A 26,605-nucleotide genomic window follows, 5' to 3' on the forward strand; every position below is an offset into this window, starting at 1 on the left:
ATGAGACTCAATCCAGTTCCCCAACCCCCAGCCCCTGTCGCCTCCTTACCCCCAGCCCCTGCCACCTCCTTGCCCCTGGATCTTACCCCCTTTGAGAAACCTATGTCCCCCTCACCTCCATCATCCTTGCTACCCCTACCCAGGTTAGCCTATCCTACCTCACTTCCCAACCCTGCTCCTATGGACCCCCTATGACCTCTTCTTGAAGCAGCCTATATGACCCTGAACCATACCTTCCCAAATATGACCACTGATTTCTGACTCTATTTAGATTCCCACCCTCCCTATTATGATGCTATAGCCCACAATGCTACTTATAATACTTTCACAGATATCAGCCTGACATTTGTGATTGGGAGCATCAAAAGGCCAGCCTGACCCTCCAATCTATCTCAGGCCAAGGGGGTTGTATTGGAAACTCTACCCTTATCTCCTTTGTGCCACAATGCCTCCCCTTCCAGGTCCACACAGACTCCCCTGCTTGGTATCTTCCCCCAGAAGGTGCCCACTGGGCTTGCATGGTTTCTGGCCTTACCCCCTGTGTGGCCACCACTACCTTAACTAACAACAAAGAGGTGTGCATCTTGGTCACTATCCTACCCAGGGTCCTATAACACCTGGGAGAATAATTCCTGACTTACTGGGAGCAACACAAACACCCCCGCCTTTGGAGGGAGCCTGTTCTGGCATTAACACTGGCCACCATATGTGGACTGGCAGGGGTCGGTACAGGCATAACCTCCTTAGTTACCACTGCACCGACCTCAGGACCTTACATAGGGCTGTAAACGAGGATTTACGGTGCATTGAGAAATCTCTTGATGCCCTGGAACAATTCCTGACATCCCTCTCCTAGGTGGTGCTTCAGAATCACAGAGGTCTTGACCTCCTATAAAAAAGGAGATTTGAACCCCAGACTTCAATCCCCAGAAGTCCTTGGTACTTCCCAGAATTCCTTATAATCTCACCTGAGTCTCCATCTGGGCAAGAACACAATTTAGTATTTAAAGGGCTCTCTGCCTCCCAAGAGCTCTCTTCTTCCACTTCTAAGCCCATGCTTCTCTCTACTCAGCATGCAAGATGTAGTAAGTGGAATGTGAATGGGCTAATCAGCCCCTAGGCATGTGCTTTTCTTATTTTGTATTTCTTTATCCTTGATTACTAATAATCTTTAATAAACTTCATAAAATACAATATTTTTATCAGTAGAAACTAATTTAACTTTTACAGTTTTGACTGACTATGTCCGTTGTGACAAAATACCCTTAATCTTCTTAACTTTCCTAAATCTTTTCTCTACTGTGACTAAGTTCAGCTTTTAATAGCTACTGCCTAGATTTTTTTTAAGCCATGTTCCTTCAAGGATTTTCAGAAAAGCCTCTTGGTCAGCTCTGCTCCTGCTGCCTGCTCTTGCTTCCTGCTATCCCCAATTGCCTCTCTGGACCTGCTTGACTATAAACCTTAAAATTTCTTAGACTTATGAATGTTGGAAATTTCCCCATTGGGAAATTTCATACTGGAAAAAATTTCATACTGATAGTAAGAACTCTATTGGAATGTGAAACCCCTTGGCATGGGAGGATCCTTCTCCTCCCTACATAAGACTACTTTAGGACAGAAAACTTTTGCTAAGCAATGGAAAGGATTTTGACCTATGCTTAAGCATAGAACAGGAAGTTCTTTGAGTCATGATTGATTTTAGAATTGATACAATAGAGATACTTGGAATGACATAACCAGGTCTTGGAAAATACAATCTCCACCCTACTTAGAGTAACAGGATTTAGGAAGGGCTGCAGCAAAGATCAAGATTTAATTATTTGAGAATATGACCTTCAACAGACATGTGCAAAGCCACAGACCTCCAGACGGTCCTGGGTTAAACTAGAGCCACCATTGGCACAGGGGAGACATGGAAAGTGATTGGTAGATGTGAGAACTGAGGGGAGGGAACTTAGATGGTTTCCTTAAAGATAGTGGGGTCTGAGGAGAGAGGAGAGAGTTTTTTGCTCTGAGAGGTTTTGCTCTGAAGGGAGAGTTTTTGCTCTGAGAGGTTTTGCTCTGAGAGTTTTTTGCTCTGAAGGAGTCTGAGAGGAGAGAGGTCCTGGAGGGAGAGCTCCTGGAGAGGTCTTGAAGGAGGCTGTGGAAGGAGAACTCAGGAGGAGTCAGGAGGAGAATTCTCTGGAACATTTCTTGAAAGGAGGCTCTCTTGAAGGTGGAGCCTGAGGTTGGCATGAGGAGCCTTACCTAGAGAGATCTTGGGTGAGTGATAAAACCAACTGACTGATTTATTCATTCTTATTCCTTTCTTACTTTCTCTCTTTTTCTATTGATTAATCAGTGTATTATAAATTAAATTTCTCTATAAAACCCAGTTGGCTTGGGCATATTCATAAATTGGGAATATATTCCCTGGCGACCATCTTATATTTATATAAAACCAAGACACAGTAGAAAACATATTTCAGTGGTCATAATTGTTATATATTTCCCTTGCTCCCAAAACATTTTAATTATCACAGTTTATGGTTCCCACTCTCTTATCTACAACTATTTAACACTCAAAACTATTTTAAATCTAACATGACCCAGCTCCAGTTCTGGCTCCTGCTCCTGGCCCATGTCTGGCTCACCTGGCCCAGCCCCATCCCCAGCTCTGGTCCTGAGCCAGATCACTCATCACCCCAGGCCCAGCCCCAGGACCCAGGCTATTGGTAGCTGCCCTTTGTGTCTGTCTTCAGAATCAAACACCAGTTGGTAAAAACAGGGATGATTTCCCCTTAGACTACAATTAGCCTCCATGTGGTGGCAGGGGACCACAGGGGGGGGAGAAAGGGGAGAAGGAAAAGACTTTTCCAAACAGGAAGTTGATTACAAGCATGGCTTATTTCAAGCAATATCTTTTGAGTGCACTGATTCTTTTACTTATCTCACCTGAGATGCAGGGGAGAAATTCAGCTCCCTGAAAGTCTTTGGCCCACTTTGAGATTCCAAAAACCCACCCTCACTATGGGAGAGCAGCTCAATGGCTCAGTAGATTGAGAGCCAGGCCTAGAGATGGGAGGTCCTTGGTTAGAATCTGGCCTCAGACACTTCCTATCTGTGTGACCTTGGGCAGGTCACTTGAACCTCATTGCCTACCCCTTACCAGTCTTCTTCCTTCTGACAATAGGCATATAAATGGATAATTAACTAAAAAAATGAACTCTAAAGAGACTGGAGGTTATATTTTAAGGCATTTCAGACACCAATGTTTTGTAAAAATCTCTGTATTTTATTGCATTTTACTAATTGTTTTGTTTAAGATTTAATTTTGTTGGTTTTAAGTTCATATATTAATGCATTCAATACTATTCTGTTACACTGAATCCTTTTAATATACTGGGTTTTAACTACTATTATATTCAGTTGCTTTTCCCCTGTAACTATACTGAACAAATATTGTTGAATAAGCCCACATATAAAAACAGCCTTTTTTCTATTTTTGAATTTGTAAATTCTCACAAAGAGGATAAATGGACTTCATCAGAACTCGTTACAATTGTATAACAACCTTTGAAAAATTTAATGAGCTAAATATCTCAAATTGATTTTAAGGGGTCTTTTAGACATGATTTTTATATTTTTTTTCCAACAACGCTGGTCATTTTGCCTGTTTCTAACAGAAGGTAAGGTCCATTTTAGTAACTGAAGTGAAATACAATTATAATTCCCACCTCCCACATTTATAAAAATGTGAACAGATGGGACATCACAGTCTCATACCAAAGGAGCTGGGAAGTTAATCCCAGGGCATAAGTACCCCTGGATGATTCTCAAAAGTGGAGCATCTCTCTCATTTATAACTCTTCAGCTCACTTTACCCAACATCAACAGTACAGAGGTTTGGGTTTTTCCTAGACTCCTCTGCCACATTTTTTAATAATAACTAGATTTGTTGATGATGTTCTAGACCCAAATAAGTTTTACTTTGTTTAAAAATATATTTGCTAAGGTGGAAAGATTTGCTATGATTGTAAAAATTGTGACAAATATCCATCAGTTCATAGTCATTTAAAAATTCCATACAGCAACTTATGTTAAAAATGATAGTGGTTTTTGTTTGCTATTGTAATTAACTAGGCTATTGAGAATTTTGGGGATATTGATACCTACATATTTGTACTACTGTTCTTTATAAAAAATATAACTGTTACCTTGTGAAATTCATTTGCTTGTACTCACAGTGGATCATGGCCAGATATGAAGAGGAAATGGATCTCATTTTTGGACAAGATATACAAAAGAGTCATTGCACAAGACCAAAGAAGCACAAAGTTAACCTGCACAGTGCCAATTGAACACAAGGTCAAAGAGACCAACCAATCCCAATGGGATTGATGCACTTCTAAACCAATACAAAGGACTTGAACCTAGTGTGAAGACTCGATGTTGCGATGCTTAACATATGTTAAGACATAGGCCTTCCTTGTATCCACACTCTTTGTGAAAATACTTAACAGACGATTATCTCAAATTTGGCTCCTGTCTCCTATAATCTAGTCCCTTTTCTGTCTTTCATAATGTGGCAACTTTCTGTTTTCCTGACTACTGACTGGGTAAATGCTTAATTGTTTATATCATTTTAATTGGTCCCTGATTCAAGGACCTGTTATAGATTTATCTTTCCTTTACTTAGAATTTTTACACATAAGCCTTTGATAGTCTATATTTCATCCAGAAATTATTCTTTTTTATTTGGATTTTTTTGGTGTTTTTTATTTCTCTTACCAATTGATTCATATACCTCATAACTCAGTCATGCATCCCTAAGTGATCCCTGTGTTTCTCAATCGCCCTCTTCTGGGTGGAGGGGGGCGGTGTATAATTGTTATTATTTTTAAATTAAAAAGTTTAAATTCCTTGAGAGAGAAATTTTAGGTTAAGAAACATGATACCTCTCCAAATTCAGAAACTGAACTGTTTGGAGAAGACACCATGAAGATGCCTCCACAGACCACAAGCTACAAGAGAAGGATCAAGAATGAACTTTGGATGTGGGGTTTGAATGCATTTGTTTTGTATGTATACTCTTATGCCAAAGGGGACTGCCCCCTAACTGGCTTTGTCAATGTGCCTAGTAATCATTGGTTTTGTTCTCTTTTCCTTTTATCCACAAATTATTGCAATCTTTAAGTTGATTATGTATCCATGATCCTTTGGGGAAACTGTTTTCCCAATAGGATCACAGGGTAGAGATGTAAAAAAGGAGATTTGAACCCCAGACTTCAATCCCCAGAAGTCCTTGGTACTTCCCAGAATTCCTTATAATCTCACCTGAGTCTCCATCTGGGCGAGAATACAATTTAGTATTTAAAGAGCTCTCTGCCTCCCAAGAGCTCTCTTCTTCCTCTTCTAAGCATATGCTTCTCTCTACTCGGCATGCAAGATGTAGTAAGTGAAATGTGAATGGGCTAAGCACGTGCTTTTCTTATTTTGTATTTCTTTATCCTTGATTTCTAATAATCTTTAATAAACCTCATAAAATATAATATTTTTATCAGTAGAAAGTAATTTAACTTTTACACTCCTCTTCCAACAGGAAGGTGGCCTATGTGTGGCATTGAAGGAAGAATACTGTTTCTATACAGACCACACGGGTATAGTTAGGGAGTCCCTGGCTGAACTTAAAAAGAGGCTAGACACTAGGGACAAAAATCCTCGCTCCTTGAGAACCATGGTATCAGCAGGTCTTCCGGGAGATCCCCTGGCTCACCAGTCTGATCTACTCACTTGTAGGACCTTGTGCCATTTTTATCCTCCTTCTGGCTTTTGGGTCTAGTATACTCAATCACTTGGTCCAGTTATGTGAATTAACACAGTCCAACTCATGGTCCTAAGACAACAATATCTACCCTTAAATGACATCAATACCCCTACCAGGACTCCATTCCCATGAGAAGGATTCTTCATTGTTCCTAAAAAGAAGTAGGGAATGAATAAACAAATTGATATCATGGGAACTGGCCCTCTAGATTAACCCTTAATGGGCCCCTTATCCCAAGAACTAAGATTGATTTATCCTTATTTATGTTTCACGAGGATATGTTATGCCAGGTTTCACAAGGATATGTTATCCCAGGTTTGACAAGAATATGTTGTCTCAGGTTTCACAAGGATATGTTATCTCAAGACTTCAGGTTTCACAAAGATATGTTTTCTCAAGGTTCAATGACCGGACCTAGGTCACCATGACCATATGTTGAACATCTGGGCACCAAAGATTAAGATTGATATGTTTTTCCTTTTGGCGCCTACATCTTAGGGCAACCCCCCTTCCCTTACTCCTTTTATAAAAGCCTGGTCTAAGAAAGGCTCAGGGTCTTTCACTTCTTGTGAAGACTCAGGCTATAGCTTGAATAAAAGTACCTCTTGTGAATCGTATTACCATGTGTGTGTGTCCTTGGAATCAGAATCAGAACCGGACAGAACAGTATTACTATCAACCTTTCTACAACAATACACAACCCAGAGGGAAGATCTCCTTTTTAGCAATTATAACATGCATAGAGTACTGGGAGTAGCTAGGTGGTTCAGTAGATAGAGCACTGGAGTTGGAAGCAGAAAGACTCATCTCTCTGAGTTCAAATCTGGCCTCAGGCATTTACTAGCTACATGACCCTGTTGTGGGGTGCAGAGGTGAACCCCTGGGGCTTAGGAAAGATACCTTTTGCAAGAATGCAAGACTCCAAACCTTATCTTAAAAATAAAAAGAGAAATTTATTAATTTAGAAGGTAATGTTGAATTCGGCCAGGAGGATAGCATAGATGGGAAGCTGCCTCCAGAGAACATCAAGTCTGGGGTCTTTATACCCTTTACAAGAGTGGAGACATGACTCTCAGAGTGGTATGCACTGAGGCATGGTAGGGAGGGGAGAGGTTTGAATGAAGACATAGGGGGTGATCCTCACAGTTTAGGGGACAGATGAATGTCTGAAATAGGACCTGATGGTATCAAGGCATAGCCTGAAGGTATATCTCTGTGTCCATCTCAAATCTAAAGGATAGTGCAAGGAGAATATTCCTCTCAGGGTCTTATCAGGAGTCACAAGAATGCAAGGGAGCAAAGGAAATTCCTGTTTACAGTTTGGCCTAAAATATCTCTATAATTTGGGGGTGCAATGCCCCATGCCAACCCCAGGAAGTCACTTAACCAAGTTTGCTTCAGTCTCCCATATCTAAAATGAAGTAGAGAAGGAAATGACTAGAAAACTAGAAAAAACTAGAAAAAACACAGAACTATTAAATAGTCAAAATCACTCTTTAATCAAGGGGAAACGGGTTAGCGCTACTAGGTTATGACAACAGAGCTGCTCCCCGAGACTGCACAGAGTCTGGATGCCCTGGTCACTGACCCCTGGGAGTGCCACCGACTCAGGATGGACTTGGGGGAACAAAAGAACTTGGGGAACCTGTATACCATTTGGGAAATCCAGGGGCATGAAAAGATAATTGACATCACTATAGCTACAAGGAAAATGGGAGTGTTCAAACTACACCCACAGGATACAATCAAGCTTGGGAAAAGAATCATAGCTAGAGGCTAGGGTTTAAGAGAAGAGGCTGCTTACAAATGATACTGAAGGATGGTTCCTGCTCAGGTGTGGATCTTCCTGGGAAAGCTTCTAATACAATAGGGGAGACTACCTAAAACAAAGAGGGTCCTTAGCATATGCTTATCTTACCCAATCAGGATTGTCATTTCCCTGAGGGTCCCCCACTCAGTCTGAAACTTCTAACTTGGGGATTCCCATGGGAACAGTGAACAAGTATAAGCTTTGGGGTCTCCAATCTACAAGTTAGTCCTGAAAATTGGGGTTCATCAGATCTCACTAGGTAACAAGTTTGGGATTCCTAGATTCCATGTTGTCATGACAAACCACTCCATTATCTTTGCCAAAAAACAAACTGGGTCATAAAGAGTTGCACACCACTGAAAAACAACTAGACAAAAACAGAGTGCTGGACTTGGAGTCAGAGGACCCACATTCAAAATCCAGGCTTTGAAATTTTCTATTTGTGTGAACCTGAGCAAGTGTCAAAACTATGTCAGGATTATGCTACTAAATGTTTAACACTTGGCCTCTGGAGAAGGGGGAGGATTTATGCATATACTTTCAAGTTTAATCTGCATTAGTAACACTTTCTTAAGTCTACAGTCACCAAAACAATAATCAAAGCCTCATTTTGAAGCCCTAATCTAGACTGCTAATCTATGCTGAAGACCAAGATAAAATAATCTTCTGGCAAACCTATTAGAAATGGCTCTAGCACACCCTTGGCCTACTCTCTCATTTTTTAATTGATGAAACTGGACAAGATGATTTCAAAATGATCTACCTTTTACCTCTAAAGCTAGCATCCTAAATCAGGCAGTGTGGTGGGGGAATATAGGATCAGTTAGAGAATTAGAAATACCCAGACTCATGAAATTAGTATCATTTTAAAAAAGCAAAACTCTTACCTTTTGTCTTAGAAGTGATACTAAGTATTGGTTCCAAGTGTAAACCTCAAAATTTCTCAGACTTATGAATGTTAGGGGTTTCCCCCATTGGGGAATCTTCTACTTTAAAAAATTTCCCTAGCAGATGGTGAGAACTCTACTTGAGTGTGGGGGCTCCTTGACTTGGGAATATCCCTACTCCACTCTACTTAGGACTGATTTAGGACAGAGAGCTCCTTGAGAACAATGAAAAGTACTTTGAACCATGCTTATGGAAGGGACAGGAAGTTCTTTGAGTCATGACTGTTTTAGAATTGATACAATGGGATACTAAGTACCTATAAAGGTGGGGCAACTTGTAAACTATTTAAACCTAAAAGGTGCTAACTTATTCAGAGGTTTTTTCTAATGAAATTTGTCGACACAGCAGCATTTTTAAACTGACTTACTAAAGAGATTAAAACTACTCAGCTGTGAATTCAAAATGGGCGGTCCTTTAGAAACATCTACAGTGATTGGTAGATGTAAGGACTTAGGGGAGGTGACAGAGAAGATTTCGCCCTTAAAAATAAGAGCTCAGGGAAGAGCTGGAAAGTCATTCTGAAACATTCAGATTGGAGAGACTCATTCTGAGGAGACTGATTCTGAAACATTCAGATGGAGGAGGGAGCTGGTGAAAGCAGCTGAGATGCTGCTGGCCTGGTGTCATTAGAAATCCTTACTTAGACAGATCTTATGGTGAGTTATAAAAAACTGACTGATTTCTCTTTTAAGACTCAGGTCTAGGCCATATTGGCTTTGAGGCCCTTCATACTTATTCCTTTCTTACTCTCTCTCTCTTTCTTTGATTACTAATTGTATTGTTAATTAAAATCTCTATAAAACCCAATTGACTTGGGTATTTGAATAATTGGGAATATTTCCCTGGGGACCACCTTATATTTCATTTTAAACCCAAGACATATTTCTGCAGTCAAACTTACTCACCCTCTCTTATATCTATCACAATTTATATCTTCCACTATTTTAACCACTACAGTTTAAGACCTCAACCATTTTAAATCCCACACAAGGCAGAAGAGTGGTAAGGGCTAGGCAATTGGGGTGAAGTGACTAGTTTAGGGTTACATAGCTAGGAAGTGTCTGAATGCAGATTTGAATGCAGGACTCCTATCTCCAGGCCTGGCACTCTTAACAACTTATCCACACGCAATCGAATGTAATAGACTTTTCTCCTAGCAGCAATGTAATGATCCAGGACAATTCTGAGGGATTTATGAGAAAGAACACTATCCACATCCAGAGAAAGGACTGTGGGAGTAGAAACACAGAAGAAAAACAGCTGCTTGATCACATGCTTGATCACCCCTAATGAAATTATCAATAATAGGGAAATAGGTCTTGATCAATGACACATGTAAAACCCAGAGTAATTGCACATCAGCTATGGGAGGGGTTTTGGGGGAGAGCAGGGAAAGAACATGAATCTTGCAATCATGGAAAAGTATTCTAGATTAATTAATTAAATAAAAATTTCCAAAACTTAAAAAAAAAACAGCAAAAAACAAACAAGCCACAAAGCTACCCATAACATATTGTTCTTTAAGAGTTTCCATGTATTTTACACATATTCTCACAATTGAACCTCACAACAATCCTGGGAGGTATATTAGCATTATCATTCCTATTTCAAAGGGGTCCCAAATGGTTTAGCAACTTCCCCAGGATTACACAGTCAACAAGTTTCCATCCAGATTTGAAAGCAAGTTTTCCTCCATCCAAGTCTTTATCCACTTTATCAGCTGCCTCTCTTTCTGACCCACATAATTGGTCTATGGATAGAACTATAATTAGGTGAGAATTAATCTAAATGGATCATGAAGGTAAAATATCCATATCAATGAAAAGATGGAAAAGCTAATTTCAAGTTCATTAACATGAACATTCTTGGAGGAGGAATGGTAGTCCTGGAGGCAATCGATTTATTGGAAGAATAATTCCTGATGTGTTGGAAAAGGGACCATTATATTTGTTATACCACTCAGAATTTTTAATGAGAAGGATTGCCAAAACTACGCATTCCCAACCACATTGCTCTCCTCTGGACTTTTCTACCATGCACCCAAAACCTCTTCATCCTGGAAGATCATTTTAGCCCTAGAACTCTCATTTTAGAAGCACTCTGGTGGCCCCTGGGGATCCTCCTTCTAACTGTATGACTGTCCCAAGAATTTTCATTTAAGGAAATGCCCAGGTCTGGCATTTCTTCATTTCTCATCAGCTCACACTCCTCATCTCCTTTAATTTTCCCTCTCCTTCCCCTCCTTTCAAATTTCCTTTTATGATTGTCTTTCCCATGAAAATGGAAGCTCCTTAATGGCAGGAGTTGTATTTCTTTTTGCTTATATTTGTATTCCCAGGGCTTAGCACAATGACTAGCACAAGGAATTACTTAATAAATGCTTTAGTATTTTTAACTTTGATCATTGAGTGTAACTAATTGACCTATTTTGAATATCAAGTGTTTTTTTCCCAGAATTTATTGGATAAGATTGTTGGTCACTTTAGAACAAATAAAAATAAACAAGAGTGCATAAGAAATGTCAAACTGGAATAATCTACAAAATAAGAGAGGTATTCTTCCCTGAGAGAATTGCATCTGGAGAAATGGACTCAGATCTGGGTAACATGATTGGGGTTGTCAACTAGAAAAAACGCAGAACTATTAAATAGTGTTATAATTAAAAGAGTTTGCCATAAACTGTGGCATTTAAAAGAGTTGGGGTCATAAACTGTAAGAGTTAAAATGATTGAGGTTGTAAACTGTAGTGAGTTAAAATAGTTGAAGATATAAATTGTGATAGATATAAGAGTGGGTGAATAAATTTTGACCGCAGAAAATATGTTTCACTACAATGTCTTGGTTTTAAATCAAATATAAGGTGGTCCCCAGGGAAATATTCCCAATTATGAATATACCCAAGTCAACTGGGTTTTATAGAGAATTTAATTAATAATACAATGAGGAATCAAAGAAAGGAGAGAAAGAGAGAAAAGGGAAATAAGTATGAAGGGCCTTAAGTCAACATGGCCTAGACCTGAGTCTTAATAGAGAGATCAGTCAGTCTTTTATCACTCACCACAAGGTCTGTCTAAGCAAGGATTCTAGTGACATAGTCTCCTTAGAGAGAGTTCCAGCCAGAGTCCTCCTCAAAGAGCCTTCCAGCCAGAGACTGTTTCAAAGAGCCTCTCTCAAGAGCCTCCAGAGGGACAGAGTCCCCTCAGAGGAGCTCCAGCGAGACCTCCTTAGAGATTGTCCTCCAAGAGCTTCCCTTCTCCAGAGCCTCTCTCAAGAGAGATTCTCCAAAGGATTTTTCAAAAGAATTATCTTTCAAGAGATTCTGCTTTTTCTTATATAGGGGGTTTTCTCCTATGTCACTTCCCCTAAGTTCTTCCATCTGCCAATCACAGTAGACATTTTCCAAAGGACAACTCATTCTAAAAACACTGCTGGGTCAATTAATCCCTTTAGTAAGTTTGTACCAGAAAAAAACTTCTGAATAAGTTTTCACCTCTTTGCTCCGGGCAAGTTTACAAGTTGCCTGACCTTTAATAGGTACTTAGCACCCCATTGTATTAATTCTAAAAATAGGCATGGCTTAAAGAACTTTTTGCCTCATTATAAGTATGGGTTAAAGTACTTTCATTGTTTAGCAAGGAGTTCTCTCCCCCAAAGCAGTCCTAAGTATGGGTGGAGCAGAGGTCCTCCCATTTCTGATCCAGGTAGAGTTTTCACTGTCAAAATGGTGAATGTTCCCAGTAGGGAATTGTTCCAATGGAGAATTCCCCAATGTGGAAATTTTTAACATTCACAAGTCTGAGAAATTTCAAGATTCACAATAGTCAAAATCACTCTTTAATCAAGGGAAAAGGGGTTAGTGCTACTAATACAACAACCGAGCTGTTTCCCAAGACTGCACAGAGTCAAGATGCCCTGGTCATTGGCCCCTGGGAGTGCCAAGGGCTCAGGATGGATGAATAAAAGAACTTGGGGAACCTATATACCACACTAGATGACCTGGGGCCTTGGAGAGAGAGGGACAGTTGACTGACTTTACAATGATAAGAAAGGAAAATGAGGAATTCTAGACAGGAATAACAGTGAGGGGCTGCTGCCCTACAATGGACACAAAAGGGAAAGACCAAACCCAGTGTTGGGCCACCTTGGTAATGGACCTTAGCCTAGGGGGGAGAAAAAGGGATTAGCTGCTCCCACCCAAACTACCAGGAAGTTCACTGTCTGGTGAAGAGGGACCTTCCCTCAGGGGAAACCTCTCCTGTGACAAGGTCAAAACTTGGGGTTTCCACACTCAAATAAACTGGGGATCTCTATATTTCCATGTTGACAGGGTCAAGAGGCATTATAAAACTATACACTTTAGTCAATTATAGGTTTGCATTTCAAAAGGATTTGGAAATCCCACAGTCCAACCTCTTCAGGAAAGGAAATTGAATTCAGCAAAGAATGTTTCTATAGCATTCTCTGTTATAGCTAGAAATTGTTCCAAATGAGCAAAACAACCGAAATCTTACCTAGAGCTTCAAACCAAGATTCCACATAGGCAGGGACCCTACTCCATATTTGAGAATAACTTTACAGAGAATTATCTAGGCTTGGAAAGATTCCAATTTCAGCAGATACAGGTGGAGTAATTTCATTTAAAGGTGAAATGAGTTGATTTCTCATTAGAATCTTACCAGAATGGATGCTACACTAAGCAGCACTAGGAAAGTCCTCAAAAGGAATTGCAAAGTTTCTCCAAGTCCCTAAACATTTCTTGGAAGGATGGATTGTGAAGCATGTGGCCAAACTCAGCAGCAAACCCTGAGGGGGCAACCATGAATTTTGTGAAATGAGAGGCTCCATAGGTTTCCCAGATGATGTCTGATGAAGTTGTTATGGGTGGGAAGGATACCCTTGGGGTTCGGGAAGGATACCTTTTGCAAGCATGCAAGACTCCAAAACTTTGCTTAAAAACAAAAAAGAGATTTATTAATTTAGAAAGTAATGTTGAGAGTGGTCAGGAGGATAGCAAGGTAGAACAGCAAGATGGGGAGCAGTTCCTTGGGAGGATAGCATGAATGGAAAGGTTATTCCTCCATGGGTACAGCATGGATGGAAAGGCTGTCCCACAGATGACATCAGTTATGGGGTTTATATACTCTTTAGATGCTATGTCCTGGTGTGGAAGAGACCTAGAATATTAGTCCCTCAGGCATTTGGTGGGGTGAGGTGGTAATATGACTGGGGCCTGCCTGGAGGCATAAAGATTCATTTCTTTGTCCATCTTAAATCTAGAGGACAAAAGAGGGTAAACATCTCAGGACCCTAGGTGGGGTCATTGGGTGTTTCTAGGTTAAGAGTCACAAGGATGCAAAGGCAAGGGAGTTTCCCTGATAATAGTTCCCTTGGGTTTCTGGGGTACAGTGCCCATGTCAAAGTGTGCACCTGGAACACAGCCCCTCATTTGGGGATAAAAAGTCCTTCTTAGAGGTGAGGAAGTTTGAAGAGTGAGGAGAATAAAAGGGAAGGACTGTGATAGACTACATTGCAAAGCTGTGGATTTTATTTCTTATCCTCTTATCTTTTGTTGGGCAAGACCAAAGACTGGGATTATCCTGGCACATTGTCTTATGGACTAAGGAGTTTTCAGTTTTTATCCCTCTCCTAAGCCAGTATGGAAAGAACCCTGGACTAATAGCTTGGGATAAGATTGGTTAAGCAAAAACTACTGTCTTTCCTTCTGATCACAAAACTATGATTCCACTAGCCTTTCTTCTTTCTTCTCTACCATCCCTCCCTCCCCAGTTCAACAGGGTAATTTAAAAGTCTAATGAAAACAAAGGAGTATCTGAACTCTAAGCAATGGGGCAAGGACTCTTTCATGATGTTGCCCTTCCTTTCTCTCTCTTCTAACCCCTCTGTCCTTTGCATAGTTGTGAACCTCTTCTATCAACAAACTTTCCTGTGTTGACCTTTCAAGTTGCTCCTCATTCAGATGACAAAGGGATGCTGCACACTCTCTGAAATGATTCCATCTGTGGGACTTGGATAACCTGCAGTTCACCTGAGTCCATTCAGCTTGAAGCTTTCTATTCTGGATGTTATGTTACCAAATGGGTGAGTGGGGCCAGCTGAGAGTGAGGCTCTTTGTATTCACAGCATTGCTGTTTATTTACTATTTTGGCTTGTCTGTCTCTCCAGGATACCTATTATACATAATGCTTATTGGGGTCTCTGATCTAGATACTGATGGGAATAAGGCTGTTCACTAGGTGAAGGTACTCAAGTGTTTATTTACCCTTCCAGGTAAAATTTGCAGGATCTGTGTTTAAAGAGACCAAGATGACTCTAATTCAGCTTGGGGTCGAGGTGTGAAAAGTCTGCTTCATTTCTGCTTTTTCTCTTGATGATAAAAATATGTCAGTTGGGGATACAGGAAACCTAGCTTTAAGGATAAAAAAAATAATTTTGCTCCATGAACAACATCTAACAGAGGCCAAATCAATGTTGGAGAGTACTATATGATCCTCAGTTTTCCAGGATCCAGTATGGTAGAAAAGGGAAACATATCCCAAGTCTAAACTTCTTGGGAGTAGCTTTCTCTCCCCATCCTTAACTCTCTGCTTTGCCAGCTAAGCATAGGTACATCCTTGCACTCACTGGAGGCAGCCTCTATTTTTGTCTGCAGTAGGGTACTTGTGCTTAGTGATTGGAGGGTTTTCAGAAACTTGCCCAGATGTTCCCTGAATGAAAAAAAAAAACAGTAGAAAATAAACCTGTAATCAACTTAAGACTAATTGTTCTAAACATTCCTCCAATCATGCTCTAAAGTACAGATCTGTATAACTTCACTTCTCTCTGAACCCAGCTCAAGACGCTTCAGGGGGTGACCTGTGTAATGTCCAAACTGAGGACAGGCTATCCTGTGCTGTTCCATCCATCCATCACCAAAGGAGACTGTGAGCACCTAGGCTGTCGCCATAACTCTGAAGATGTTGTAAGTCCTCGCTACGGTGGAAACATGACACTTTTGCTTCTTTTTAAAGGTAATTAGTTACAACCAGATAAGGAGAGAAGAATACTTGTAACCTAACCTAGGAAAGTCAGTTGATTTGAGCCATAACATTTATTTGGGTATGGAAAGTAATATGGAACTGTCACTTCCATGTGACATCTCCGTGATGATATGAGCCACCTCTCACCCTTATTAGATTCTGAAACCTCAAAGAGATTCCTGCTAGTTTTTTTCCCCCCTTTTTAGTTCCTTGGAGTTTGGGAATAAAACTCCTTGAGAACAAGAAAATATCTTGTTCTCTTATATTTATATTGCCAGTGCTTGGCACATAGTAAACACTGAATAAATTCTTTACTAGCTTTCCCTACAAGTTAGTGACAATTACCAAGATATAATTAAAGTGCTAATTTCTATATCCATTTTATAAAGTAGAACATAAATTCTGTGGCATTTGTATTAGTTCAGAAGATAACCTTTCTGTCCAAACTAAAGTACATTGTGAAGATTCCTTTCAAGGAATAATCATCCTTTCCTCTTTTTTAAAAATAATCTTACTTTCTGGGCCTTTGTTTTTTATATCACTTCCATATACATATATCCATCCTAAATAAAGATTGAAAGATGTAAGAAATGTGTCAATAAAAGCATATATCCATGTATGTATATGTGAATATGAAATCCCCTACCCCCATGATTACATCATTAGTAGATATAGATTCTTAATTTGGGTATTTTGGCAATTCATTCATCTTATAATTTTGATGAGTAAGTATTCAATTATTTCTGCAAAATAGTCAAGTTTTTTCCTGTAAAAATTTTGCCTAAAAGGACTGCACAGGATGTATAACCCACTGTGAATTATATTTATTTTTTCAACTCCTCCACACCCTTAACTTTCTGCACTTCTCCTTTATTCTGTAACTTTTTTTCTCCGCCCATTGGCTAAGAAGTAAGTATAAATATATCTGAAAATTACTGTATCTCTAGCATAAGTTTGGACTATATATGAGGGTCACTCTCAAAACTTGAAGTTTTCCATTCCTAAGAGGAGTCCAGATTTATTGCCCTCTCTTAGGAAACCTATTTCTTTTTCACTTGGACACTTTGTTTTATTTTTAGCGTCTCAGCTAATAAACTTCTGCCACGCATATAAATATATTTGTGGGGGGCAGCTGGGTGACTTAGTGGATTGAGAGCCAGGCTTAGAGATATGGGAGGTTCTAGGTTCAAATCTGGCCTCAGAAACTTCCTAGTGTGACCCTGGGCAAGTCACTTAATCTCCATTGCCTAGACCTTACTGCTCTTTTGCCTTGGCACCAATATATAGTATTGATTCTAAGATGGAAGGTAAGGGTTTATAAGTATAAACAAGTAAATAAAATATGTATGTGTAGGAATTTGTATACATTTGTGCTAAATGTAATCCCAGGAAGAAAACTAACACCTTTGTCCTTTTTCAATTCCTAGGCTCTGCCTGTGGCACCATTGTATAGGTGAGAGGTTAAAGATGTGACCAGGTTAGCTCTGTAGGCTCAGGCTATATTGGAAAGCCCCAATGAAGAGCCCAGAACTGCTGACTTAGAGTAAGAACAAAAGGACATGCCCCTAAAGGTATCTTTATGGTCAATTTTGCTAAAAATCAAGGAGTAGCAAATGGTGACTAGAAAAAGTGCATTAGAACCTCCCTTGGGACAGGTTTCCTGAATTGAAACACTAAAAATATATAGGTTCAAAACTGTTTAACTTGCCAATCAGGTTCAAACTGTTTGGATACTTTTGATAGAGGTAATCAAAAGTATACTCAATGATGAAGTGAAGTTCAAATGTGAACTTCCCTTCAGGCCTAGGTACAAGGCCACTAAAGAGGCTCTTATTATAAACATAAACCATTTATTGAAATATATAAGGATAAATAAAGGATTTCTAATTCTAAGGGATTCTAAATCCACCCAAATAAACTCCCAGGTTCTGCAAGGAACTGTTTCTCCTGTGTTTCACAGGCTATATTAATCCTCCCTGATCTGACCAACCCAAATTTATACTATCTAAATAAAACTACTGCTATTATCCTTATAAATCTTAACTTTGCCTTCAAATTATAAAAAAAAGCAAAGGCTAGCTGGTTGAGTCTCAACAAGAATCCAGTTGAGTCTCAACAAGAAACCAAAGACCAGGTTTTTTTCTTTGGTCTTCTCATATTTAAACAGTAAGAAACCCACAATAGATATATTCAATAGTGTTTCCCAAGTTGGGAAAGGAAAACACTGAGCTCCTTCAGATCTTTCCCTCAGACAGTGTTATGTGGTAAAAATCAACTGACCCTCACTCTGTAAGGGACAACAGAATGTCCCTCAATGGAATGTTCTGGGCAAGGTCCCAGGAATTACAGGACCCCAGTAGGCCAGTAGTCACATAATTACCTACCTTTCATGTCTGTCCAAGGACCCACCTGATATGCCCACCTTTCATGTCTGTCCAACATCACCAACCTATTATGCTAAACTAATCATCATCATTAACAGAATGTTCCAGGTGTCCCCCATCAAGTAACTCAACTATGACTGCTTTAACCAATATAAACTCCACTCTGCCTCTGCCTCTTCAGAACCCCTTGATTGGGCTCTCCTAGTGTTGCTAGTAATAAACTTCCCCTTGCCTGAATTGCATTGTCTCCATGTGCTCCTTGGGGTGGTCTTCCACTCAGACCCAAACATATGGGGGCTCATCCACAAAGGAAATGACCCCCTGAGGACCACCAGGACAAGGGAAGTTCTCTCCCAACTTTCGTGGTGACTCTCCTGAGGTGAGCTGAGTGTCTGTGCTGTGTAATTGGTTGTGTGACTGTGACTGATGGGGAACAGATCATGGAATTAGGGCATATGGCTAAGTGGTCTGGCAAGCCTCTCCACCTTGGCGTTTATACGAGGGGACCTAAGCTAAGCTCAATTCTGCTAAGTGGTCTTGTTCCACTTAGTGTGTGAGTGTGGACTGGTGATTATTGCAGTATCTGTTTCCCGTGAGGGACCAGGTCAGGAAAACCGGGATGTGAGTCTATTTAGACGGGTGGAAAGGGAGTCCTATGAAAGCTTGGAGACAGATATCTGGTACTTGAGAAGGTTGGAGGCCTTCTATGGAACTTCAGGAGGTTAGAGTCCTTCTGTCCCCCAGGAAATAAGGGGGTGATCAGGGTCAAAGTCCTTGGCAGATTCAGGGTTAAAGTCCCTGGCAGATTCAGGGTTAAAGTCCCTGGCAGATTCAGGGTTAAAGTCCCTGGCAGGTTTAGGATTCAGGGTTAGAGTACCTGGTGGAGTTAGATTCCAGGAAGCTCCATAGTGGACGCACTATGGGCACAGATTAAGTAAAAGGGCACTGTGCACTGTAGGTACAGGACAAGTAAAAGGGATACTGGGTCTTTTTAGAAGGACACCTGGAAGGTGGCCTGGAGCCTTGAGCAAGCTCCAACCCCCAAGAGAATTCTTTGTCTTTTTGTCTGTCTGTCTCCTTGTCTATATTGTTCTCTTTGTTATCTGTGTCCCTGATCAAATGCCCTATATCCTGAACTGGCAGGACCTGGTCTTCAATTCCCCTCCCTGGGTATGTCCCCTGGAGTTGGCCACCAACCCCTCTACCATCCTGGTGGCCAAGGCACCGGCCCCAACCCCTCCCATGTTGCCCCCTTCAGGGTCACCACCCCTGGACCCCCCCCATTAACCCCATATGTCCCTACGTTTCCTCTCTTCCCAGTCTCTAGCTACTGGTGTAGAACTCTTGGTCAGCAGAAAAGGAGTTAAGCCAAAAACCCAGTGGAGTAATGGGCTGGCACCCTGCCATGTCCTTTCTGCTCCACTGACACTCAGAGGAGCCTTTCCCTAGCCCCAGGTATAACCCACTCAGAGCCAGATGGGCTAGATGGTGGGAGCTGGGGTTGGGTGGGCTGGAATGGGAGGACAAGTCTGTGGCCTGTGTGGATTTTTAGGACAATTGATGAGGATTTGGTGTTTCTGCCTAGGAAAATCTTCGCTCTCTCTAGGGATTGGTGAGCTGGGAGAAGAAGGGTAACAAGTTTGTCCTGTGTGTGGCTGTAGATCCTTGAGTCCCACCCCCCTTCCTCCCAATGCTGCCTCTGCTGCCTACCCCTCCTCCGAGAACAACCCCCCTTCTTCCACGATGGCCCTCCCCATCCGAAAGATTAATTCTAAGGGTTGATACATACAACTTGGGAGGATTGCTAATGATTTTTATATCATTCAATTGTAATTTCATGTATTACTGTTTGTCAATTAAATGTGAAATGTTAGCCAGATTTTTATTGATCACAAAAACTCATGGTTAGAAGTTTGTTTTGTTAGATCTTGCAATGTATAATGGGTTCAGTGAATTTGAGAATTATCCAAATGTGATTGATAGCCAGCCTGACAGAGAAGAAATGTTTTATTCTATGAGGACAGAAATTGTATGGGCTACTTAATAGATGTAAAAGTCATCCAGAAAGAGTTGTTATGTTGTTGAGAAGAACTTATTCTAGAATTTAAACTTGGGATTTTTCAAATCAGATGTTATTTTAATGGATGTGCTGTCAGAACTAGCAACAAGTACTCATATGACACAAAAAGTTTTTAAAGTGGGTAATCTGTGCATAGGATTTAATAATACCAGTAATGAGCTAAACAGTGTTTTCTTTGACTAAGATTATATGAATTATTTTTAAAATGTGCAAAATGCATAGAAAGGAATTTGTGATCTGGAGATGAACATATATTCAGATATAAATTATGTGTGCATTTGTATGATATTTGTACCACCTAAAAAGGTTAAGGGCTTATGATATGCAAACTGTATGTCCTTAACAAAACAAATTTGACCAGAAATTTGACCTGAAATCAAGAAGGGCTTGAATTCTAGTGTGAAATAGGCACAACAAATTATAAATTGGAATAATGTTGATGAAATTTAATCAGGTATGTGTTAATGTTTTGAGCTACAAGAAGACTAAACTGGAGGTTCTATTCTACTTTTGACAGAGGTTTGAGAGGAGTGCAGGTAAATGCTTTGAATTTCAGTTTGGTTACACACTGAGAGATTACTAAAAGACTTAAAGTTATTTGGAAATTGTGGAGTTCAAACTATAATCCACTGAGAGTAAATTATCATGAAGAGGGTTTATACATTCAAAATTTTAAGCTAAGCCCACTTGTTAAAGAAGGATGGGACAAGGTTAAAACCTAAATCCAGCCAAGCAGTCTTAGGATAATTGCTCACAAGCTATTAACCCCTTCCTTGCACACAGGAAGGAGAAAGAAGTGCTTATAATTGTTACACACTGATACTTAGGGATTGAAATAGGGATCTCACAGAGTTAACAACCACTGAGTGATAGGTCTTAAAGATGAGTAGGGAGGTGAAAGAGAACAGATAGATGTTCTACTCTTATAATTGGATCCCTGACGTAGGGATAATTTCTAAAATTATTATATGTTGTGGGGAAATCACATATGATTCTATAATTTCTCTGGACAGTTACTCTGAAGTGATTCCCATATGGCCTTGTCTTAGTCTTTCAGATGGCCTATGTCCAAGAGATGATACAGCTCTGATTTATATTACTAGGGAGCTACTTAATTCAGCACTCATGTTCTTTATTTCAGGTTTTGTGACTAAAGTGTGATATGTAAATTATTGCCAGAATATATAAGGATAGCTGCTATAAGGTAGACTCATAGGCTTTGAGGAATCCTTAGAGAGGGTAAATAATCAGAAAAGCTTGCTAGAGGTATATAGAAATTCTTATTGGCTGATAAGCAGAATTTCTCTCAGCTGAAATGGGTGAGAGTTGTCTTTTAAGGAAGAAGAAGACTTCTTGGATCTAATGGTGACAAAGTACACAAGGATAGAGAAAGTCCTGGGATGGTTACAGAGGCATATTCTGGGCTCTCTTGGGAATGGACCTTTTCTGACCATCTAGGCTATTAATCCTTGAGTGAAACAATGATGACATGAGCCAGTGATAGCTTTGGCCTGAACATGAAGCCCTCACTATGTGTCCCTTGGGACATGAGGAAATGTTTTCCCTGCCTTTCCTTGGAGACATTCCCATAATCAGCACATAATGCAAATTGTAAAATTAAAGTTTCCATTTCCTCAAACAACCTATTAGGTTAATAATTGAAGACTCTTAAATTGTTAGGGAACATACTTTGAGAAGTAGGTGAAGTTTATTCATAGATGGCTTGTATTTGTAGCCTTAATTTACCCCAGTTGAAGTTTGGATCTTAAGCTTGGAAATATAGCTCACAGCTTTCTTGAATTTCCCCCAAAATCTGAGGTAAAGAAATTCATCTGTAAAATATTGTTATAGATGTTTATAGTTAATGTGTATTTTGCAAAAGGATATTCTTTGACAGAAACACCATATACCAACTCTGCAAACAACTCAGGAATCCGATTTCCTAAAGGGATCTATTCCTGTCAGAAGATTTCTGAAGAAGTCTGTTGGCTAAGATACCCAAATGCAAAAATGTAATGCCAATTGCTATTAATGTTCCTGTTTCTATCTGGTATTCCAGTTTTTGCCCCAGTCCTGGTTTCTACACGTCTATCTTAGGGGCTGACTCTCCCCCTTGTGACCTGTCTACCAATAGGGAAAGCAGTTGCTGGACATCTTTCAGATCTCCAAGCAGGTCTCCACCTACCTAGGACCCAAGCATTCACTGAGGACAGGCCCCTAAAGACCCTGTGTTTGCAGCCTTTCTCTCCCTGTTAACCTTGGCAATTATTCCAGCCGGAAGCCCTGGACATTGGCTACAGCCAATACCTCTCTCCTAACAGTAGGCAGGGACAACTCTACAACCATTCTTAGCTCTGAAGAAGCTATAGAAATCTGAGACCATCACCCCCTTTCCCCTAGATATTTGGAGAGAGAGGAGATGACATGGGCATTGTAGCACCAGAAACTCGGTCAGACTATTGTTAGGGAAATTATTCTGCTCCCTAACATGTGTAAACCTTAAAATTTCTTAGACTTGTGAATGTTGGAAATTTCACCATTGGAAAGTTCCATACTTGGAAAAAATTTCCTACTGATAGTAAGAGAAGAAGGATCCTTCTCCTCCCTACTTAAGATTACTTTAGGACAGAAACCTTTTGCTGAACAATGGAAAGGGCTTTGACCTATGCTTAAGCATAGAACAGGAAGTTCTTTGAGTCATGATTGATTTTAGAATTGATACAATAGAGATACTTGGAATGACAGAACCAGGTCTTGGAACTTACAATCTCCACCCTGCTCAGTCCTAACAGGATTTAGGAAGGGCTGCAGCAAAGATCAAGATTTAATTATTTGAGAATATGACCTTCAACAGACATGTGCAAAGCCACAGACCTCTGGGCGGTCCTGGGTTAAGCTAGAGCCACCATTGGCACAGGGAAGACATGGACAATGATTGGTAGATGTGAGAACTGAGGGGAGGGAACTGAGATGGTTTCCTTAAAGATAGAGGGGTCTGAGGACTGAGGAGGGTTGGAGAGGTTTTGCTCTGAGAGGTGGTGCTCTGAGAAGCTTGCTCTGAAGGAGGCTGGAGGTGGAGGCCCCTGAGACTGTTTCTCCATTTTTGTCACGTTGACTGCTGACTTGAGTTTCATTTAGGAATTACATAGCTGAATTCCTCGGCGACCTTAAATTAATATATATCAGTCTTTTAAAGTGATTTCCTTGTCACACATCCTCGTGACTCCAAGTAACAATAAATACCTTCTCCCACCCAAAGGCACCCAATAGTTGTGTGTGTCCTCAGGTTTGACCCCCTGTGTAGCGAAAGGCTCCTTAGGCTCAAAGGTTTGGTTTGTTAAAGATCACATCAACCTTGTCCAGCTCATGGTACTAAGGCAATAGTACCAACCCCCTAAGCTATGTAATAACAATATAGCCATGAGTAAGATTCCTCATCATGAACAACCAGAAGTGGGGAATGTTATGTGGTAAAAATCAACTGACCCTCACTGTAAGGGACAACAGAATGTCCCTCAATGGAATGTTCTGGGCAAGGTCCCAGGAATTACAGGACCCCAGTAGGCCAGTAGTCACATAATTACCCACCTTTCATGTCTGTCCAACATCACCCACCTGATATGCTAAACTAATCATCATCATTAACAGAATGTTCCAGGTGTCCCCCATCAAGTAGCTCAACTATGACTGCTTTAACCAATATAAACTCCACTCTGCCTCTGCCTCTTCAGAACCCCTTGATTGGGCTCTCCTAGTGTTGCTAGTAATAAACTTCCCCTTGCCTGAATTGCATTGTCTCCATGTGCTCCTTGGGGTGATCTTCCACTCGGACCCTAACAGGAAACAGAGGCAAAGATGTTACTTCCTCCAGCCCTGAGAGAGAGAGTCTCTGAGGGTGTTTTTTTTTTTACTCTCTCTGCCAGAGAGAGTAATTGACACAGAAAAAAATGGTTATAACTGTCAGCAGTTGAAATTAACAAGCTCTCTCAGCTCTGCTTCAAACTCAAATTCTCAAGCCAGCCACTTTACTACTTATCTCTAAACTAATAAAACAAAATTTATTTTCTAATATCATCCTTACAAACATATACACTATAAGGATTTACTCATCATTACATCTATTAGAATTTTTCCTTTTATGGTTGTTTTAAAAATTAATTCTGAATCAAGGCTGACCAAGTTGGTTCTCTGCTTCTTACTATATTACTTCAAAACTTTCTAGGTTATTTAAAACTGGTTAGGTTTAAAGAAGACCTTCCATAGCCTCTGGCTTGTGTATCTTCTAAACAAGACTTGGACAAAAGAGTAATGCAAAAAAAAAGAAGAAGAAGAAAGCAAATTCTAAGAATTATCAAAAATTGATAAGGAAATGACTTTATCCATCAATTTCAGATGATTGGCAACTAGACAATATTTGAGGATGAGCAACTGGCATCTAGGGATGAAAGAAACTGGTCCCATGGGTCAATCATTAGGGACAGCATCTTCAGGTATGATCTTTTTAAATTTATCCACTTTGTTGGGGGTTGGGAGGTCTTGGCAAATACAAAGGTTCTCTGACCCTAAAGTAAGTAATTTTGGGGGTATATTTCTGCCGAAAACTTTTGGTAAAGAGAAAACAAAGGAATCCCTCTGAAGGGATTCCATTTTCAGAACATTTACATAAAATTCTTAAAGTGGCATTTCATAGAAGAGAGTGACCCATCACTAGCAAAAGACTCTCTTCTTCCATCTAGGCTTTATGTCAGCTATGGCTACTGGCTAAGAGGCAACATTCTTCCAGCAAGAATCTAGGTTTCAATTCTCCTACCATCTTTCCTCTTACCAAGCCAGGGCCACTCACTCTGAAACTGCAAATTGCTTAAGATAAAGTCACACACACACACACACACACACACACACACACACACACACACACACACACACACACACACACACAGAGAACCTGAGGAGGGTTCTGTTTCTCCTCTATGCAGAATCCAGAAGCTATGAGTCCAGGCTGGAACATGAGGAGGACTAATTTCTAAAACTAAGATAAACTACTTGTAAGAACTTGTTTCACAAAACATTTTGCTTATGCCTGAAGCTTTCTAGATTTTAGTATCTTGCTCAGAACATTTTGTAACTATCTCTCTTAGCTCTTCATAATATCTAGTATTTATGTAACTATTAAAGTTGCAAAATACTCTACATATGTCATCTAATCATCACAACCCTGTGATGCAGACACTTTTTTCCCATTTTACAGATTGAGTAACTGAGGCTAAGAAGTAAAATTATTTGTCCAAGGTTCTATACTTAGCAAGTTACTGAGGCAGGATTTGAACTTGGGTCTTCTTGATTCCCAACTCCAGTACTCCATCCAATATAAGATTTGACTTTTTATCAAGTTCTGACTCTTTGTTTACTAAAGAGCACTATAGGTCCTACTATATGACTACAGACTATCCACTGAGAAAGCTACTTCTGGAACTAGTTCATGTGGAGATTCAGATCCTACATAAAATGGACCCAGACCTGGTTCTTCTTCTGCACCATTGTTGGGCAACCCCAAATACAAATCCTCTGCATTCAATACAATGGCCCATCCTAGTGAATAGGGCAAGTGCCTGCTTGAAGGCTTCAGACCTGAAAATGTGGGAAAAGCATCTGCCCTGATTCTTCAGCATTCCTTTAGCTGCCCCTATGGAGGAGATCACTACTAGACAAAGATGGTACCCATGCAAAAACCTTCAGCACTATGGTTTCCTTCTCCCTATAAGTGTTTCATCATCAGTACCTTCACTTTTGTAGACTCTCCTTCTAACAAGGCACTCATGGTACCGCTAAGATGTCTCCCTTGCACATGGCCTTGTATCTAAGAAATAAGCCTAACTACCTATTAGACACCTAACCTCACACTTCATCTTTCAAAGTAGAGCATATGGATAACCCACAAATTGCAGCTAAATAAACCTGCCCAGATTAGCAAAAGAATCTTCTTACTCTTCATCCCCATCAGTAGATATTTTATGTAGATGTGTGTATAGGTATATAGATACCCGAGAGGCAGAGATTATATATAATCACAGTGCTTAAATCAATAGTTTATATTAGAGTTCTTATCTTTATTATAGTATAAAGTCCATAAGTAAATTTCTAAACAGAATCTTTTTTCAGCCCATGCCAGTCTCAGCAAACAGTAGGTACTCAAATGTCTTGATTTTTCTCTTTAGCTTTGGCAGGATTTAAGTTATTTCTGAGACATTTCAATCTGCATAAACAACCTCCTTGAGCAACTCCTTGATACCTTTATTAGTAATAAACCCCAAATAGCGGGCTTAAAGTGATTAGTCATGGATTTCTCTCTAGGTATATCTCCACTGCAATGCTTCTGTCTGCCAGCCATCAGGTGCAGATTCCTGCCCAGTAATCTACCCTGTGGGACATAGTAAGGGTCTCAAGCTATATCCTTATTCCCATTGCTTCAAACTCTTAAAGGAACAGAGTATTTTAGAGCGACTGAATTATGTGTCTAGACCCAGTCCTGGTTTTAAATAG

General features: G+C 40.2%; 1 protein-coding gene across 1 annotated transcript; it reads left to right on the top strand.

Moving 5' to 3' along the window:
- ZP4 (zona pellucida glycoprotein 4) lies at positions 1-26,605 on the top strand. The gene is given in 15 exon segments (XM_056814628.1): positions 1-143; positions 14,100-14,197; positions 14,200-14,259; positions 14,551-14,667; positions 14,748-14,852; positions 15,415-15,479; positions 15,481-15,592; positions 15,991-16,052; positions 16,956-17,054; positions 24,458-24,555; positions 24,802-24,875; positions 24,878-24,936; positions 25,481-25,657; positions 25,732-25,884; positions 26,417-26,605. Coding segments are annotated over 15 exon segments (1,611 nt in total).

Source organism: Monodelphis domestica, chromosome 2 (genome assembly GCF_027887165.1).
Source record: "Monodelphis domestica isolate mMonDom1 chromosome 2, mMonDom1.pri, whole genome shotgun sequence".
Taxonomy (NCBI): Eukaryota; Metazoa; Chordata; class Mammalia; order Didelphimorphia; family Didelphidae; genus Monodelphis; species Monodelphis domestica.